Source organism: Dermacentor albipictus, chromosome 1 (assembly GCF_038994185.2).
Source record: "Dermacentor albipictus isolate Rhodes 1998 colony chromosome 1, USDA_Dalb.pri_finalv2, whole genome shotgun sequence".
Taxonomy (NCBI): Eukaryota; Metazoa; Arthropoda; class Arachnida; order Ixodida; family Ixodidae; genus Dermacentor; species Dermacentor albipictus.
The window spans coordinates 29254978-29274846 of NC_091821.1; the positions used below are offsets into that span (position 1 = coordinate 29254978).

General features: G+C 46.2%; 1 protein-coding gene across 2 annotated transcripts in view; it reads left to right on the top strand.

Moving 5' to 3' along the window:
• The window catches only part of LOC135906033 (locomotion-related protein Hikaru genki-like), a 280151-nt gene that overhangs the window by 89603 nt on the left and 170679 nt on the right, over positions 1 to 19869 (top strand). Inside the window, exon 9 of one of the 2 annotated variants that reach the window (XR_010565600.2) lies at positions 518 to 3569. Coding sequence is in view for 1 of the 2 variants with exons in the window: in XM_065437180.2 (XP_065293252.1) it covers positions 518 to 720 (203 nt within the window). In the remaining variant the exon portion in view is untranslated. Of the gene's footprint in view, positions 1 to 517; positions 6963 to 19869 lie in introns of those variants that run through there. The other variant, XM_065437180.2, reaches the window with a different exon arrangement.

Below are 19869 nucleotides of genomic sequence, written 5' to 3' on the forward strand. Positions count from 1 at the left end.
GGAGCAGCGACCTGTCAATTCCCCGTGGCCACTTTACTGTTCACCCATTGCACAATAGCAGTGCACAAGCGCTCCATCATGTTTTTTTTTTTGCATATTTTGGGCTTTCTTATGCACGTGAAAAAGAAATACGTGATACATATGGCGTAGAAAATTATTTATTAGGTGGCTTCTGAACGTGTTCTACAGCTTCGCGTGCGGCATTTGCGGTCTTAAGCCATTAATTTAAAGATGACGCGTAATTAAATATAATCGAATAATTACTTATGACGAAAAAATAGCCTGAGTTACTCTATAGGAGATATTGCCAGCACTATATGCGTTCGGCTCAATTCGCGTGCGAAGTGCCTTCAATTTTTTGAAGTCTTGGCTCAAGTCTCGTGCGACGTGATTAACCTACACATATTGCCTTGAAATGAACGATTGCTCCTCGACTCCCCCTGTCTGCCGTTCTTGTCAGTGTGGCATGTGCGCCGACGGTGCGTGTGCGATGCGCGGCTGTGCGACCTGTGCGCAGGCAAGCCGGCCTGCGAGTTCCCGGGCCAGCCGGCGCACGCACGCGTCCTGCCGTCCAAGTTTCATTACGACATCGGCGAGCTGGTGACGGTGGCGTGCAACGTGGGCTTCCGGCTGCTGGGCTCGGCGCAGCTGCGCTGCTCGCGCGATGGCCACTGGTCGCACCCGCTGCCCCACTGCCGCCGCCTGGTCCTGCACAAGTAGTACCAGCGCGTGCAAGGGGGCATCATCATCCAGCACATGTCGCCACCGCACCGGACCTAAGACCCAAAACCCCGCCGCCTGCCAGGCACCCCCGGTTCACAGCACCGTGCTTCGCTGTCTTTCCGTTTCTCTTCTATTTGCTCGCGTTGCTTTCCGGAGAAAGATGGTCTCGCGCGGTTTGCGCTACAACAAATATGCGTGCCACGAAAGAAACATGCGACGCCAAGTTTTCCCAAGAGTGAGGTAAAACAAGACGAACGAAGAAAATGCCGTTTTCAGTTGCGCTGTCATAAAAAATTAGTCAAAACGCATTCCCGATGCCTCTCTATGTATGCTAAGCTTTCTTAGTTTTATAGAATGGGACACTGAAACACAAGAGTGGCTTGTTGGCCTAGTTGGCACATGTTTATGCTAAGCGAATACCAGCCACCTTCCTTTCGCTTTGTCTATGTATGCTTCTCGATTTTTTTTTATTCCTAATTCGAGTTTGCTGGCATTCTCTTAGAATTGAAACGCAACACATGATATGTGCAATCTGCAGTTCTCTCTATTTACAGATTGCGACGTCTGGTTGGTTTCGGGTCGTTTCTTTTCTTCTTGTTCCGCAGCTGCCTGGACCTTCCCAATGGGTGCCATTCACAAATGAGAGCAAGGGTCTTATGCAGTTTCTTTTATATGTTTCATGACGTCAATTGCCTGTTTCTAATTGGTTAGTTCCGAGTACCTCTTCCCACTTATTTGCGATATGCAACTGCTCTTGCTACTGCCGAAAGACTCCATGCTGACAATTTCCACGCGCTTAAGTCACTTGCTACGCTGCGCATACGTCATAAGTCATGTGAGTGAACTAAACACAGACGTAGCGCACAACCTTTAGTCAAGCGCCGCGGTCGACTGGGGTTCATTACATATTCATAGGAGTTAAGGGTGCAGAAAGGGTGCAGGATATGTGGTCTGAATCAGGAACTATATAAACCAATAGAAGAGTACAATATTGTGGTAGGTGTCCGCCAGTGTTGAGGGAGCGCGGCGTTTTGACCTGGGCGTACATCTGCGCAGTCCGTAGCTGTTTAGCAGTGGACCGCAGATATTTTGGGAAAAAAGGCTAAGAAAACGTCGCTTTTTAATAAAAAGGCCACATATCCTTCTGAACACTTCGTAAAATCACTGATGTACATTTTGTTCGCTCTACAGGACTGAACGTGTGGGCGGTAGCCAAGGCAGCTCTACGTGTGAGTCCCTCATGGATATCAATGCGATGCTCTGAAGACACGTCTTTCTTACAACCAGGTGCTGTTTAACTTAGGAATGCCATAGGGCTTCAGTTTTTTTATCGACCCTTAGATTTTGCCTATAGAACAAATTACCGCGAAGCGGCTACAGTACTGCGATGAACATTAGAGGATATTGCTGGCGTGGTATCAGCCGAATGTTTCGAACTCGGAACCCTCTGCGCATAGTTGTTCTATGGGTGCCATCCGCATCAATAAATGTGCTGGCGACCATCAGTGGGAGGTTGCGTCGTGCTTATATAAGCGGAATCTAGACAACGCGCAACAACAAAATGGCGATCTATTGCAAGTACGGCCTACCGTTAGTAATCTCCACACGCTGAGGTCATGAGATGAGATGTGATCACCTTTTTAAGGTGTCACCCCCGGCTTGGTCTCTCACTAGCTGATGGATATCCTGGTCTCTCTCTCTCTTTCTCTCTCTCTTCTTATAGGATCACTTGCAAAAATTTTGCTTAGAGGTTATAGCCGTATTCCGTGCGTAAGTTGTGAACAGATGTATTTACCCTCTACGTCAGGAAAGCGTAATCGCACATGTCACGCATGACGTCACAGCTTCACCACCACGGATAAGACAACTATCCATAGACCCTCAAAATTTTGGCCCACTGTGGGTGCTGTCATATGCGCTGTCACTCTCAATGCCCTTCGGAGATTCTTTTGAAATATTTTAAAATTATCTCTAAAAGCTATCAATACTTAAAATATATCGCTATAAACGCTTGAATATAAAGTTTTCAATCTGCAGTATAAATTTACCTTTCTATAGGGGTGTGCGAATACCGTATAGTAGATTTCAAATCGAATATCGAATCGAATCAAGAAATAACAAAGCCGAGTATCGAATCGAATAATGAATTTTAGAATCATTTTCACAAAACTTATTGGTTAGAAAATTGGCCAAAAAAACACGGTGCTGCACATGGTCGGAAGTCTCCTAACCTTGCATAACAATAATGCAGCAAGCTATAAGTAGCTAATGTACTTAGAAATCAAGATATGCAGTACAGTCTGCTCTTATTGAAGGAACCCCCAAGTGAGTATGCCAGCACTGATTACGGCTCAGTTATAGTATGTGAAGGTCTGAAAAATATTACTTTTATCAATAGAATTTCTGCTGCATATAATCAAGTGCTTTTATTCTTTTATAAGTAATGAATTAGAGACGTTCCGTTGTACTGAACGCCAATGAGCTTCTCAGTTTATTATTGAACCTGTGCTTTGCGGCAATCTTTTATTTATTGCATAGAGAGTTTTGCTTTCCGGTTTCCGTCTAAAATACAGAAGGCCTAACCCTACTTTATGGCTGTTGGGTTATCGTAAGGCCAATCTGCTCGACGTACGAAAGTATCGCGCATCACGTGACTCGATCACCGTTCCGCGCGTAGCCGGCGCCGACGGTAGAGGGCAGCGCCGTTTCATTGTCCGATTCGGCGTGATTTGCCACATGTGAGATCATGAAATCTAGAGGGTCACGACAAGTTCTCGCGACGCTCGCTACAGAAGGAGACCGATGTGCGTCAACGGCTGGCGTCGGGAACGAGAGGCCACCGTACGGTATGTCTCAAAGATGGCGACCGTGAACAACTTTGGTGCTATCGCGTGCATTTGCTTTCATTTGCGAGGCGGTTTTTTGGCTTTCCGCCTGTTACGAATGAATCGGCGTCGACTCGGCGCCAAACCGTAACTTGAGTCGCCGACGCCCCACGATGCAGGGCCGATTAAGCCTCATGGCCTGTAGCAGTGTGGTCGTTGCGGTAACGGGTCGCAAGCGTTCGCGGAAAGTTTGCCGCTAGTATGTCCGTGCGGGTGGCTCATCAGTGATCGGTCCCGAGATCGCGCGTCCGGGTTTTATTGACGGCTAGTGAAGCGGCTTGAAGTTCATCGCTGCTCATTCAACACGATCTGCGTGCCAAGAGGCGGCTAATCGGCCCGATCTTCGCACATGTTTTCGCACTTCACGAAATACGCGCTGTTATATTGTCGCCGTTCCCTCTGTCCGCGTCGCGTTATCATTTATGTCGGTCCTGTCGAGCCGGACGAACCTTGCACTGACATAGGTGGCCCCGGCCGACGTGATTCCATTTTGCGAATTGCCTGTGTGTGCGATCCTCGCCTCGGTATGACGTCGGGAAGTGCTTGCAGCGACAGCTAGCGCGTCAGCCGGGGCGGCCGGTCCGCGGCGCTTCTTTTACGCTGAAAACGAAGGGAAACGCCCGGCATCGAGCTCGAGGGCCTCAGCGGTGCACGCGACCTGTGGCACTGCGCGGGCCTCCACATCGAATCTGTCGCTTGTTCGAGAAAAATTGTATAGTAGATATTCGATTCGCGAATCGAATTATTCGAACGTTCACTGTTCGATTCGACTCTGTAATATTCGAGTATTCGCACATCCCTACTTTTGTCACGTTGAAAATTTTCCGAGGTGGGTATTTACGTTCTGCTATAAGAAGTATTTTTATTCCATACTAAAAAGGGCGTTCTTTATCTATTTTTATTAATTTATTGGCTATTCTTACACAATATTTATGAAAATGTTTTGCCGATTAAAAAAATCACCGCCCCAATCCTGTCCGGGAAGTTGGTCGAACAGGGAAGCTGTGTTAGTTACACCGAGTGTTACACCATGCGATTGAGTATTAGTGTAATGTTGTATTTGTTGATGGTCGGCGCTGCCGTTTAAACTAGCTCGACATCTCTGGCGCGCAGCTCGGGGTCGGCCCTACTACGAGGAGCCCGTGCACGAGCCAACTCTCGCTGACGCTCGCGGTATACGCAGCTTCTTGCTCAGGAGTACGCACTACTCGTGGTCTTCCCATAGTTGTAGCTGGGATGGAATGTGCGGAACCACCAATTCAAAGCTCCGCATAACGGGCGCAAGGCCCACCACTGGAGATGCGGTCGCTGCAAACTTTTTAACGATTGGTTGGGTTCACAGAGTTTCTAACAATATAGTAGAGGGAACTCTGGCGCTGCAGTCGTTGACCCACCATGGGAATGATGGGAAGTACATGGATTTGTATGATCTTCGTTCTTGTGGATTCAGACGTCCTTGTGGCTTTGTATATTACGCTTTATATGCCTTCATTGTCGTAAATTTCAGAGCAATTTATACTCTTCGAAGTGCAGAAGACGCTGCGAGCACGCACAATCGCTACTAATTGCAACGATTGAGCTTGTCCAGGTGGCCAAATCGAAACGCGCCAAGCATCTGAAGGCACTGGCATGCCCGCGATAAATTCATAGGGGCGTTTCACATCGCTTGTCGATGCATGCGTCTGTGGCATAATGGTCTGAATATCTGGCTTCTGTACTGTATATGTCATGTGTTCGAATCCTGACGTCGGACAATTTCAATAATGCTTACTTAATTATTTATGACGCAGTACAGTGTCGAAAATGACGAGTTTACAAAGTCACGAAGCCGTTTCAGGCCAGAAGGACGAAGTTTAGGCAAATCCATGTGCTCCCCATGCTGGCTCGACCGCTCCCATTGCAGCTCCCGTAGACACTAGTGCCAGAGTTCCCTCTAATAATTATTCTATGAAATTCTATCGTTGGATTGGATTGACGTGACTGCCGGCACCTCTTGCTGGCGCAAGAAGTGCTGGCAGCCACGTGCTCCTAGTATCGCGTTTCAATCGCTGGGCATTGTTCGTTGGCCGCAAACCGCCAGCATAACATTTATTGCTTTCGCGGCAGGGTAGGATCAATCGTCGATAAATTCTATGCCGATCTGGCTTGATCGCCGAAAATTCACCGTGTGACAACCGTATGCGATTCGCGTATAATGTAGCATTCTCGCAGGAGATGGACTCACTCCTACCCCCTTTCCCTCTGTGGAGCTCTTCTTTTCCTCTCCCGCTAGGTCACGTGGCTCCTCTTTAGCGAAGTCCCACAACGACGGCCCAGGGTCCGCATAAACAGCTTTGGTGTAAAAATGTGTTTCTTGAGTGTGAGCCAAGTCTGTAGAGCTCTGGTTGATTTGGTTATATGACCTCATTGTACTCGCCTTGGTTTTATTAATATCATTCGACGAACAGCCCGCACTAGCCCGAGACAATGGAAGCGCCCGCAACGTATACATTGGCACGATCGTATGTCGGGACCAGCGCTACAGCATCTACATTTTCTCTGTTCTAATTCTCTCGTTGACAATCGCGGCGTATGATTTGCAACAGTGTACCAACCACACAACACAATGGACGGCGAAATGCCTTTTTTTTTTCTTCTTTTCTTTGTAAAGAAGTGAACTCCAGGCATTGCCGGCGAGAATAAAAGAAATGTTACTATCGAGACTCGGTGTAGCGGCTAGTATTCCTTTTGTATAAGCGTATCATAATAAAAGAAAGACCAGAGTTATGACCAAGTACGCAGTCAAGCTTTTAATAACATGAAGAAGAAAGCATATTAGAATAAAAAAATGTGAAAGCAAATGTCATATTCGTTTCAAAATCCATAAAAAGGAAAGCGAATGCTCCTCTTTTCTTTTTTTTTTTGCATATATATATACATCATGCAGAGTGCTGCGCTGGAAGGTATCGCTCGAATGTCGGCTCACGTAAAAGGAAGTTATGTAACCCCATTCTATCGGATGGCTGAACAGTCATCCGTGTAGCTTATCACTAGAAGTGCTACAGCCTTACATAATATCTCGCTGGGAAGCAAAAAAAAAGCACACAAAAAGAAATCTCGTTTGGAGGCGTTTCTTGCTTGGGTGTGCGGGCTAAAACGGCGCAGCTGCTCCTATTCCACGGATGATATACACTTCAGCAAAAATAATTTCTCTCTCTCTCTCTTCCTCTCTCCCTCTACAGTGATCCTTATATTTCAACAGGGAGCTGGAAGCTTGTGAAGCTGTTATTTTTTTATGCGAGAGATTCGGTTACTTGTATTGTCAAGCAGTAATACTGCACATGCGTATCAATTTTTTTAGCGCATTATGTATAGCTCGACACTGTTACCAAACTTTCTTTTTTTCTTTTTCTTTATTTTTTTTTGGGGGGGGGGGGTCCGACTTGCTTGCGTGAACTATGTGGGCTAGATCTGCGCATCGGTGAGGTTCAAAGTGGCCGCGATTCCTTGAACGAATGGAACCGCACCTGTAAACCCGACTCGATTCCCCCCCCCCTTTTTTTGTTGTTTTTTCAAGTGAACGAAGCGTTCCGAAGCCCGCTGGACCTGCAAAGTGCGGCGGCGCCATGAGCGGCGCTTCATTACGGCGCCGCAGCCAGCGGTGCTGCTCGATGTGACTCTACCTTCGCTGCTTCTTTCTGTAATTCGTCCCAGAATGCTTTTATTTTTTGCCGCATATTTTTTAGCCTTCTTTGGCGGCTATCAGTAGAGAACGAAGAGCGGGTTCGGCACTGCCGCCACCCCTGTCCTCGGCCGCGCGCGTTCGTATAACTCCGACCTGCAGGCGCTTGCCGTTCATTTTTCATCGAGTGCATGTCGAATCAAGGACGTGTGACGCGTGCGGTGGCATCCTGCCTGCCTCCTTGCAACAGGCGCCAACGCTCTGCAATACGCCGGCTCTCCTGTGTCAGCCGCTTGTGCACAATTCCTGCACACGGGCGAGAATTCTCCGTCGAGGAAGACGAGAAGCGTGTGTTGAGCACTTCTCGGTCGAGGAGCAGCAGCGCTGCCCAGAAGCTTGCGGCTTGTTCCTCACGAGGGCCTACGCGCTGGGTCGACGTAGCTCGTGTGACAAGTTATATTATACACGATACGGTTTGTTTGTTTGCGTGTGTGTGCGTGTGTGTGTTTGTGATTGCGTGCACCGTCGGTCGCGGCGTACGTTTGTCACGTGTCGTGTGTCTGCTTTCACCTTACTGGCCTTCTCGTTCCAACGTCGATCTCCCTGACAGCCCGTTCGGCTCTCGTAGCACTTGCCCGTGCGAGCACGACGGTAGTGGTAGAAACCCGACAGCTCGAGCTGCGGTCGGTGCTGTTGTGGGACGTTGAACCGCGTACTGGCAAAAGTGGTTGCTCGAATCAGGGGCCAACTGTAGTGCCAAACGTAGGCGAACGCTTCTGGGAAAGCTGTAGTATATTTTGTGTCTTTACAACCACGAGTAGCGCTGTTTTCAGCGCCCATGTCGTTTTCTGTGGTCATTGTATCTCTTTGCTTGGGTTCTTCTGCATGATATGTGTTCCAGCTTCGTGCAACATATATACTTTTTTTTTGCCCTCGTATGGGTTACACCTTGAACAGGTTAATCCCGCAGCTGTACATATGTTTTTCTATGCACAGTGTATTTTATATTTGCGTATATATTGTTAAAATAAAGCCTGTGAGGTTGAACATGTGCAGAAAGTAATTAAAGTGCTTGTTATACCAGCTCGCTTGTGTTTGTTTTTCGTCACCTTTAATAGAGAAAGTGCATTTTCCGCGGACGGGCGCTGGCTGCACCACGCGCGTGGTGCAATTCAGGAAACGAGCGATGGAGAATCTAAGCTGCGGATGCGTGTTCTCAATTCTGAAAAAATAATCCCGAGAAACACGAGTTCTGCCCGGGACGAATTAATATTTGAAATAAACTGCTATCGTCCCTTGCTTTCATCTTTGGTAAGTATTGTCGCATTTGACTGCTCAAATACTGTATTCCTTGTAGCTCAGTTTCACACAATTGATATTAGAATGATATTAGAATGCTCAGTATCCTAAGATGCAGGCTCTCGAGGCAGAACTGCAACAAATAAGACAATTAATAGAACAACAGAGAACCGAAATCACTAAGCAGCGTGCAGAAATCACCCGACTACAGAAAAGGCAACAGGAGCGCAGTCAGACGCCGCGCCCAACCCCGCCGTCTAATCCCTCACACAACACCACAGCACCGCCACAGAAACGTAAGGCAGAAGACCATACAGACAACTCTTCAGACGTATCCCCAAGATTCGAGAAACTAGAACATACGATTACTGAACTTGCCAACCAGATGCTTCAGCAACACCAGGAGAATGGTGCCCACTTGCAACAAATAAACGCGTGTCTAGACGCTCTGGAAACCAGAACCACCAACCTTGAGTCTCGGGTAGCCGCGACCGAAGCCAAAGTACTTCGCTGGGAGTCTAGCTTTACATCCACGGCCTCCGGCTCCCTTAAGGGCGTGGCATCCAAACCCTATGACCGTCCATCCCTATCCGAAATCTCCAAACCAATCGCTGAACCCCCGCCACCTTAAAATGGCTCACACTCCTAACTACAATATCTGGCAGCGGAAGTGCCGTGGGTTTCGCCGCAAACTGGGAAACCTTCAGCAGTTCTTTCGGGGTAAGGAGGCCCCGGATATCACTGGCCTTCAGGAGACGGGAGGCCACGCAAAATTGGCAGGGTACAAATCCTATAATGCTTCTAGGTCGGATTCCACCACCGCTATTCTAGTTCACAGAAATCTAACAGCCATTAAACATGATATTGAAGAAGTCGACATAGACCACGTCTTTATTGAACTCATCCCTAAACGTAAGGAGGATGAAAGCATATGTCTATAGTAGCCCAAGGTGCCGACGTCACAAGTTCGGAACTCTGTTCAGGAAGGCTCTCAAAACCTCCCAACAAAATACCATATTATTATTAGGGGACTTTAACGCTCCCCACACTGCATGGGGATACCGCACAGAGGTAGTCAGAGGTCGTAATCTTTGGCTAGAAGCCCAACAACAGGGACTGACTCTCATCACAGACCCCCACACACCCACCCATATCGGGAATAGTGTCAGTGTTGACGCCACTCCCGACCTAACTTTCATCAAAAACATAGGCAACTATGATTGGACTAATACCGGGGAAAGCCTCGGTAGCGATCATTATATCATAGAAATCCACATTCAGGCGGGTCCACCCCGCAAGAAGGGTAAACGAGTTTCGCTCACGGAATGGGACCGCTTTCGCCAGATTCGGGAGACAACCGCTACCGAGCATATAAACGACCTCGAGGCCTGGATCGGGGATCTCAGAAATTGCGTGAAACGCGCCACGAGGGAAATCCCTGAAGACAATGGTCTGGTCGAAGTGAATAGCCGCCTCCTACACTTGTGGGAAGCCAAAAAGAGCATGCAAACCCGCTGGAAAAAGAATAAACGAAACCGTACATTACGCTTGCGCATCGCGCAAATCAACATGGAAATCTAGGAATACGCTAACCAATTAACCAAACACCAATTGGAAAAGGTATGCGACAGCATGCAGGGACAACTCGGTCTAACCAAAACGTGGAATCTCCTCCGATATCTTATGGACCCGGATAAGAGTAAATCCAAGCAGAGGGTCGCTCACCAATACCAGGGCACGAACGACGAGCTCCTAACAGAGCTCAGAACCCGGTACATAGGCACAAATGCACAAATCCCCCAAAAGCCATACACTGGTACGGAGAATCTTAACCTAGACGCACCCATCCTAGAGGCAGGAGTACGAGCCGTCTTGCTGAAACTCCGAACTAAATCTGCACCAGGCCTTGATGGCATAACAAATAAAACCCTCCGAAATCTAGACGACGTATCTATCACTACCCTAACAGAGTACTTCAACGGCTGTTGGGAAACAGGTTCTATCCCCTCGCAATGGAAGCATGCACAAAAAATATTCATACCTAAACATGGTAAGGGACTACAGCTCGAGAACTTACGCCCGATCTCTCTGACCTCATGCGTAGGAAAACTCATGGAGCACGTTATACTTAACCATTTCCACAATTTTGCGGAGGACAACAACTTATTCCCGAACTCCATAATTGGCTTTCGTCCAAAACTTTCCACGCAAGACATCATGATTCAGCTCAAACATCAAGTTCTGGACCACATATCCAAGAATGGTACCCGTGCTGTCCTGGGTCTTGATCTTACAAAGGCCTTTGACAACGTAGCGCATCATGCTATACTAGAGAATCTTCAGTACCTATAGGTGTGGGCCAGGGGACCTACAACTACATCAAGGATTTCCTCAACCACCGCACAGCGGAACTAAGAATAGGAGAACTACAGTCGGACAAGATCCCTCTTGGAAGTCGTGGCACACCGCAGGTATCAGTCTTATCCCCCTTCCTCTTTAATTTAGCAATGATCCGATTACAGGAACAACTTAATCAGATTCCAGATCTACACCACAGTCTGTATGCCGACGACATCACCCTGTGGGTGGTTAAAGGTAGCGATGGAGATATAGAAACCACGCTACAACAAGCTGTAGACACAGTTGAAAAGTCCGTGACCGACAAAGGCCTCACCTGCTCCCCGCAGAAATGAGAACTCTTCCTACTCAGAGTCCCTACAAACCGCAAATCCGACACTGCACCACACCCCGCGATCACTGTGCGAGGCGGAGGAGGCGCGATCCTGGTGGTGACAACCATCCGTGTACTAGGCCGGTTCATGCTAGATTACGGGCGCAACGGCAACACAATTCATAAACTGGAAGCACGAGTTCAGCAGACGATGCGACTCATTTCAAGAATTGCCAACCGACACTCTGGCATGAAAGAAGCCAACCTCATAAGGTTGGTACAAACCTTCGTTCTCAGCCGCATCACCTACATCACCCTATACCTGTGCCTCAAAGCGGCTGAGAGAGAGGAAATAGAGAAAATTATTCAGAGGGCCTATAAACAGACTCTTGGGCTACCTATAAGAACAGCCAACGCTAAATTTCTAGCCCTAGGTGTGCACAACACCCTCGACGAGCTTGTGGAAGCGCACCTTATATCTCAATACGAAAGGCTAGCTCAGAGTGCCACCGGGCGAAACATCCTCAAGAATCTCGGCGTCAACTACGAGTCGATGAAAAGCATTAAAGTAAGCATTCCTCACGATCAGAGGCACCATCTCAAAATTAATCCACTCCCTAAAAACATGCACCCCGAATTTCACAAGGAAAGGAGGGCCGAGCGGTCCAAAGCCCTACATCAGAAATTCCACGCCTTCAAAGACGTAGTCTATGTCGACGCAGCAGAATACAAAGAACGCAACTGTATGTCCCTTGCAGTGGTGGACTCCCCAGGTCAATTACGCGCTGGTGGTTCAATTCGCACCAGAAGCTCCGAAACAGCGGAGGAGGCGGCTCTCGCTCTGGCAATAGCCTCGACACATTGTCATTATATTATTAGCGATTCCAGATCAGCAGTACGCAATTTTGCGAAAGGTCGGGTCTCGGCTCCCGTAAAACACATAGTAGACACCAACCAACACCCACGACCAATCCAGATCATTTGGGCACCAGCACACTCCTCCCTACCAGGCAACGATGCCGCCCACACCGCCGCTCGAGGACTCGCCAACAGAGTACCCCGACGGCTCACGCTAGGATCAGAGAGGGATCGCATGGTCAGTTACCAGGAAATAACTCAGCACTACAGGTTAGCCTGGGCAGTGTACCCGCCAGCACACAAATCGCTTAACAAGCGACAAGAAGTAGCTTGGAGACGACTTCAGACGAACACTTATACCGAACCCCGTGGCCTATCACTGCTACTACCCGGACCAATACTCTAATACATGTAAGCATTGTAAGAAAAAAGCGGATCTGTTCCATATTATGTGGTCGTGCCCAACCGAAAATCACACAAATCAGGAAATAAGTAATACTGAGCAGTGGGAGGCTGTGTTGCTTAAATGAGGCAACATGGAGAAAGGCACATTTTATTCCTCCATATTGTTCGGTATTCTTCAGTGCGCATGTAATTAACCAATGCTTATTTCTTCAGTATTTCATGTCTATAGCCTCCTTGTAAATGACTCTTGCCGTGATGCAGCCGTATTTCAGAGCAGGACTGCGACTTTTTGGAAGCACGTAGGCGCCGCAGTGAACATGCGTCTCAGGCGTTGGGTGGTTGCCGGTCCGTATGTTTTGCAAGCATCGAGCTGACTCGCGGTTGTCTCTGTTACGCTGTAAGCGGTCCCGCCAGTAAGAAAAAACGCCGTCACGACCTTACATTTCTTTTCCACGTAAAACGCGTTCATTCACTCGCTACTTGGTCGTATATGTCCTCATCACCGTCTTTATCATCCTCGCTAAATTTACAGACGAAGTAATCGCCGCCTTCTGCTCACTCGTTGCTTACGCCCTTCTTTCTGTCGGTGTTCTTCTTCCTGCATAATGCATAGCGGTGCATTGCAAACAGTAATGGCCCCTTCGGAAATGCTGTGGAGCTGATGAGTTCTCACGACTTAGTGGACAGAGCGCCGATTTGGGAATTTGTACGTTACGTTGAGCGCTTGGCTGGCGGATCTACCAACGGCTCAGCCTCGGTATTTTAATTGCGTTCGTTGAACACCTGACAACTATCTTTTGGCGCGCTTTACAAAACTTGGATGAAAGCGAGAATTTGCGCAAAACTCGGGACTGAACCTCGGGTCGGGAAGGGCCGTGTGTCGATAAGCATTTCATTCTTTCCTAACAAGGAAGAAAAATGACATGGGTAAGAATGCCAGGATGGCACAGCCAACAGTGTGAAAGGAGAGAGAAGCTCCGAAACAAGTATCTCGAAAGTCAGAGCAATTCATCATCGGAATCTTTCAGGAATAATTTAATTTGAGCTCGTTTCAAGGAAGTGCAACCCAATGCTTAGGTAGTCAGAACAGTAAAGTCAGTGCCTGCAAATGTTTCAGTGCTTTAATTCAGTGGACTACCCTTTTTCTGCAGAAAAATATTTAAATTGTGGGTGCATAACACTATGCATAGCATCTGCTGAAATACGCACGCACGCAGACACATGCAAAATCCGGCGTTACGCGAAAATCCGGCGTTGTCACCGGCAATGTGACCGAAAGATGGTACCAAAAATGGCCTACGGCGCGAAGAGTAAAAACACACGAAAAAATGCTTGGATTGACGTCAAATTCGTCAGGCAAGTTTCTGTAAGCAAATTAAATTGATTCCTTCGAAATGAAATGAGGTAAATTTCGGGCAGTGTGGGAATCGAACCGGGCCTCCGGGGTGCGAGACGAGCGCGTACGCTTCCCTGACGCCCCGGTGGCTCCATGGTTACGGTTGACTAGAGTTGTGCCTAATACGTGCGTCATTGCACACGTCACTTTACTGCTTCCTTCACTGCCTCCCAAGCGTCACTCGCGCCTCCGATTTCATCGGTGCTGTGTCTACTGCGATGCACTCTCGACGCCAAATCATGAGTGTACAAAATGAGGTGTGCCTAGTGCGCGCGTCATTGCACACGTCACGTCGCGGCCTCCCGCGCCGTCACTTGCTCTTCGGATTTCGTCGGTGCTCTGTCTGTACTGCGATGCACTCCGAAGCGTCTACCTCAGCGGCAGCTGTGAAACGTGGTCGCCCATGGAAGCACGCCTCAGCAGACGAAGCAAAGGAACACAACATAAAACGGCAAAGTCACGACAGACCTATCATTAGGCATAAAATAAAATTCATCGTTCTGGAGCAAAATGGCCCGAATGTTTCCAGCCTGTGGCCAACATATACCCAAACCCATACACAGATTCAGCAGAAAGAATTTTCATGCATGTCGAAAACATCAGTCGAAAAGATTTCACTTGAGCGATCATAATGCTTTCGCATTCCTACACATACGCAGTCTTAAGCGTCACTGCTGAGTTTTGGGCAAGCACAACAATAGCGGCTGGCAAAGTCGGCGACCGTCGAAAATCTGAGCTGCGGGTCAAGCATGTGGGCTTTTATGCATGACTCGTCGAAGGCTCCAGCGTAATCGCTGGTGCCGGCGTGCCCTCCAAAGAGTACTGCACAATTAGCGTCGTGCATACAATCAGATTACACAAGGTTCGGTGACAAGTGACAGCTGATAGAACCATCGATAAAATTCGAGAAACCTGCGATGCATGCAGGTGCGAGCTATAACCTTTAACATTTGCTAGCCGGTGAATATATATATATATATATATATATATATATATATATATGCACAGGAAGAGCGAGTAAACTTCAACTGGTGACGAAATTGTAATGATTTTGTAAAGATTTACTTCGTTTTCCATTTCTTCGATCCTTCGGCGATGTCTCAGATGAAACCGCGTCTGCTTTGCCAGAGGTACGAGCCATCTGGCGGCGGGAGACGGGAGACGTACGATAAAGCAAAAGCATCGCACGAGAAGGCTCGTTAAAGCAGGGCCCTAGGACATTTTTATGAGGTGTTGTGCCGTTGTATAGTTGCCCGTTTGAAAGACATAATCGTTTACGCAAATAGATATAAAAAAAACATGCTCGGAAGAGCCTCAAGCGAATGATTGGCCTTCATTCACTCGGTGTGAAGAAATCGGCAAAAAAAAATCACGATATGACAGAGTCTGACCATCGTATGACTGCCCAGATAATGCGACAAAACGCGTAATATCAAATCACCATTCGACGTTTTTTAAATAAAAATCGCGGTAAAAACAAAAAAAGACAAAAAAGAAAGAATGATACACTATCTATTTTTGGCCGTCCCATCTTACCCGTCGCGGTGGCTTAGCGGCTATGGTGTTGCGTTATTAAGCGCGAGGTCGCGAGATCAAATCTCGGCCGGCCACGGCTGCTGCACTTCAATGGCGATATGCAAGAACGCCTGTGCACTGAGGACCAGTTAAAAGACCACCTGGTGGTTAAAATTAATCCATAGTCCCCACTACGGTGTGCCTCGTAACCAAATTGTGGTTTGGCACGTAAAACTCAAGAATTTAATTCAGTTTATCGTTCCTCAATCAAGCGCACCGGTGCGCTGGGCACTATTGGTGGGCTCAGTCCACGTGTATATAATCCAGATTCCAAGAACCAATCATGCATCTGGACGTGCACACCTCTCCTGCCATTATTTTTTCGTTATTCGAGATAAAACTGGCATAAACTAGCCAGCGTTTAAAAAGGGATATCGAATCTTATCAGAAAACTACAGGCAAATTTCTTTACCGTCTACCCCGTTGTAAACTGACTGAACACATTATTTCAAGATGCATTAATAAATACCTCTAACAGAACTGCATTTTAGCAAACTTGCAGCATGATTTCAGAAAGGAATATTCTACGGCTACTCAGCTATACCTCCTTTGCTTCGGTTCTCAATAACAACGGTCAAATTTAGTTAATCTTTTCAGATTTTAGCAAAGGATTGGATAAGGTCCCTCACAATAAATAAAATTACGGCTTAGAAGAAGTGTAATTTCTGTACTGCTTACATCTTGGATTACAGCCTACCTCACTAATCACGAACAATTTGTAGATGTGGGAGGGCAGCTCTTGGGCTGTCTTCTGGTCGCATTTGGAGTTGCACTGAGCAGTGTTTTAGGCCCTTTGTTGTTTTTATTATACATAAATAATATTGTGAATGTAATCAACCCTTGTGTTAAAATAAGGTTGTTCGCACACGCATGCGCTTTGTTCCATCAGATAAGCTGCTCTAGCAACCAGGATGACCTCAGCACAAGTCTAACTAACATTTCTCACTGGTACAAGCAATGGGGAATGATCCTTATTCTGAAAAAAAAAGTATATCTGTCTATATGCACCACTTTCGTATACTTATAAACTAGACTCTTCAACGCTAAAAAAGCGGCCCATTACAAATACTTAGGCGTTACCCTTACTAGAAATGTATCCTGGAATCACCATAGTACCAACATATGCGCTTCCGCCTTTCGTAAGCGGCATTTTATAAACGTAAACTCAAAGATGCACCTTCTAATGTCAAACTACCAGCCTATTTACCAAGGATTCGGTCTAAATTACAGTATGCCTGCGTGGTCTGGGTCCTTTAACTCAATCTAATATCTATAGCCTTCAACGAATTCAAAGACAAACTTCCGCATATTGTATAACAACTTCTCTGCGTTTGACTCTCCATCAGAACAAATGAACTCTAATAACGCTCCCTCACTTGAAGTAAGGAGGAAGAACTTACGATTTCAACTTCTCCACCAACTAATCAACAAAAAGCCAGCCCTTGACCCTTCACCGTATGCAACGCCCCTTGTAACCAGGCATACTCGACTCACCGCCAGTATACCCTAAATTCGTACCTTGCTAGAACTGACTCCTTCAAATATTCTTTTTTTCCCACGCACCATTAATGATTACAAATGTTTGGACTGTGCATTATAATATGTCGCTTTTGTTGGTGTGTAACATGTTAGCAAATAGTTCTCATTATTGTGCTTCTGTATTCTTGTATTTTTATGCCTACCCTGCTTGGACTTCTAGAGTCCGGAGTATTGAACGAAAAAAAAAAGAAAGAAGACTGTTGGTGTATACACAGCGTTTAGTCGAAGTCGGTCCACGTTTAGTCGAAGCTTCTCCACGTGCCGCTTCAGACATTGCGGTAGCATCGATTGAATTTCCGGATCAATGTTGTAAAAGAAATTACAATTACTTGAAGGTGAAGTCCCTGGCCATGCCCATTGAAGAAGCGCGAAGTCCTGAGCGTCTTCTTTTTTTATATATCCTGAATCAATGAGTTTGCTCTCTAAACTGTGACGCACCCATATAATTTTTTCTTGCATTGACCATCAAAATTTACCAAGACTACCTGCCCGCATCACCTAGGACACTTACTCTGCTGCTGATAAAATCACAAGACTTGCTTCTTTTTTATTTTTGTTATTTTTCTGCCCGCCTTCTTTTATGGCTTTTCCTTAACTTCTTTTGATCCATCTCATCCGCTGCAGAGTAGTATGTAGGCGAATCTAGGCTTGCGGAATAGCCTGCTTTTCAATAAAAAGCTTTCTTTATGTATCTCTCTCTCTCTCTCTGCATCACTTGCAAAGCCATAAGCGCATTCTTTAACGGGGTACAGCTTACAAGTGCCCTTTTGGAGTCCAATAGACGGCATTGAGTGTGAGTGCTCTTGTTTATGGCTTCGTTAGAACTGTGTGCAAAAAAATATGACATTGTGACAACAATGTGATTTACTCTTTAAAGGTGACGTTTTTCATTGTCATCTCAGAAGACAAATCAGAGAGGTCTACAGTGGGTCGATACCAGCAATTAAAAACATACAAATAAGGCTGTCGCACTTTATTGCCCCTAATATTTTCGTATCCGCCTTACATAACATTCTTCTTAAAAGCACCACATCCTCCTTCCCCCTCTTCCTGCCGTCTAAGAAAAAAAAAACGTAATACACAAAATCTGTAAAGAGTGATAGTCTTATTGAGTATTGTCCATTCGTACCATACACTGCAAATATTTGTGGGATACAATCTCCGCGAGATTACTGCGGGATAGTTTGCCGAAGGCTTTGTTTTTAAAGTGCACATTTATAGCGCCGCAATTTGGGCAATGTTTTCGGAAGCTATTGCTTTGTACAATTGGTGGATGTGAGGGGGCAGCCAATCGTCTTTTCTCTCTGCAGTATGCGACATCTCCTGTAATCACGCTTATAGGCGCCGACTAAGGAGAATGGGGGGGGGGGGCTCCGGCGCCCTCCGGCGCCCTCCGGCGATGCCGAAGCCTACGCTACACCCCCCCCCCCCCCTTTAAAGTGTAATTACCAGAGTGTTGTTACCCACGTCATCTAAGGTTTCTTTTGAGTTGCTTATACGTTCTCACTAAAAATTTTATTGTGGCAAAACCTTACTGCATCATTGTTGGCGTGGACGTGCACGACTGTTAATTCATATTTTCACTCTATTTCTGCAACTTGTGACAATAACAGTAGAAGCGCATTAGAAGCACCAGTGGCAGCTGCCTCATCCTATTTTTTTTACTTCAACGTCTTTTTTTAACTTCTAATGTAAACACGATGCCCAAACACAATATATGTAAATATACGTACACACAGGACAAAGTTTATTATATTTTTTTAAAGAGAAGGAACTAGCCAACTGACAATTAGTCCTAATGGCATGGATAGCTTATGCACAGAGAATGAATGTGTTGCTGCATGTTCACCTCGCTTCAAATTACTTTGCATCCATTGTAATCTGAAACAAAAAACAAAAACCTGCGGACTTCAGTGACCCCTCAGGTAATCTTTCATCTACGGCGTGTGAAATACACGTGAATTATATGGGTCTCAGTACTGCTTCGCTTTCCAGTAGCTTCGCTTTCCTAACGACTTATAAAAAAACTCTTCTAATAATTTACAACATTTATTAGGGATGAAAACATCGCCACTTGCATGCAGAGGTCATAAATATGTATAATTCACTCAGTAATCGAAATGAGCCCAAGCCAGATTCACTTGCAGTCAGAATCAGTAACAGTCATGCTTTTCAGCAGCGCTTATACTCGCACTCGCAGTAAAATTTTTAAAAAATAAAATAAAAAAAGAAGGGAGACTTATTTATGGATTTATTTAACAATGTCCTTGCAGGCCTCGTATGAGGCATTGGGTAAGAGGGGCGTTACAATAAGATTAACAGAGTATATAGAACATATAAAAAGCATAATAGACATACATTATTAATTGACAGTGGAAAAATGTATACATATCTTATACAAGTATTAAAAGCATTGTACAAAATAACAAGGTCTGGAATGTACATATTAGAAAGAGATAAACGATACAGTTCCTTTAATAAACAGTGAAAAATAATGTTGCCACTCCAGTACAAATACTAAACAATACTAAAAAATACAAGAATAATAAGCGATATGAGCTCAGAAACGAAAGAGCACAAAACGGAAAAAAGAAAGCATCGTGCACTTTATTGAAGTTACGCGGTGGAATATGAAATGATGAGCTGGCGGAATTTATCGGGATTAGGTTCGGAGACGATGAAATCAGGAAGAGCGTTCCACAATCGAATGGCACGAGGAAGCGCCGACCAGTTGAATGCATGTGTGTTCCCGTAAATGCGTGTGAAGCTGAGGCGATTATGTAATCTGCGAGATGTGAAAGGTGCGACTTCAAGCCGTAAAGAAGATTTCCTATCCGCATGAACGTACTTGTGAAAT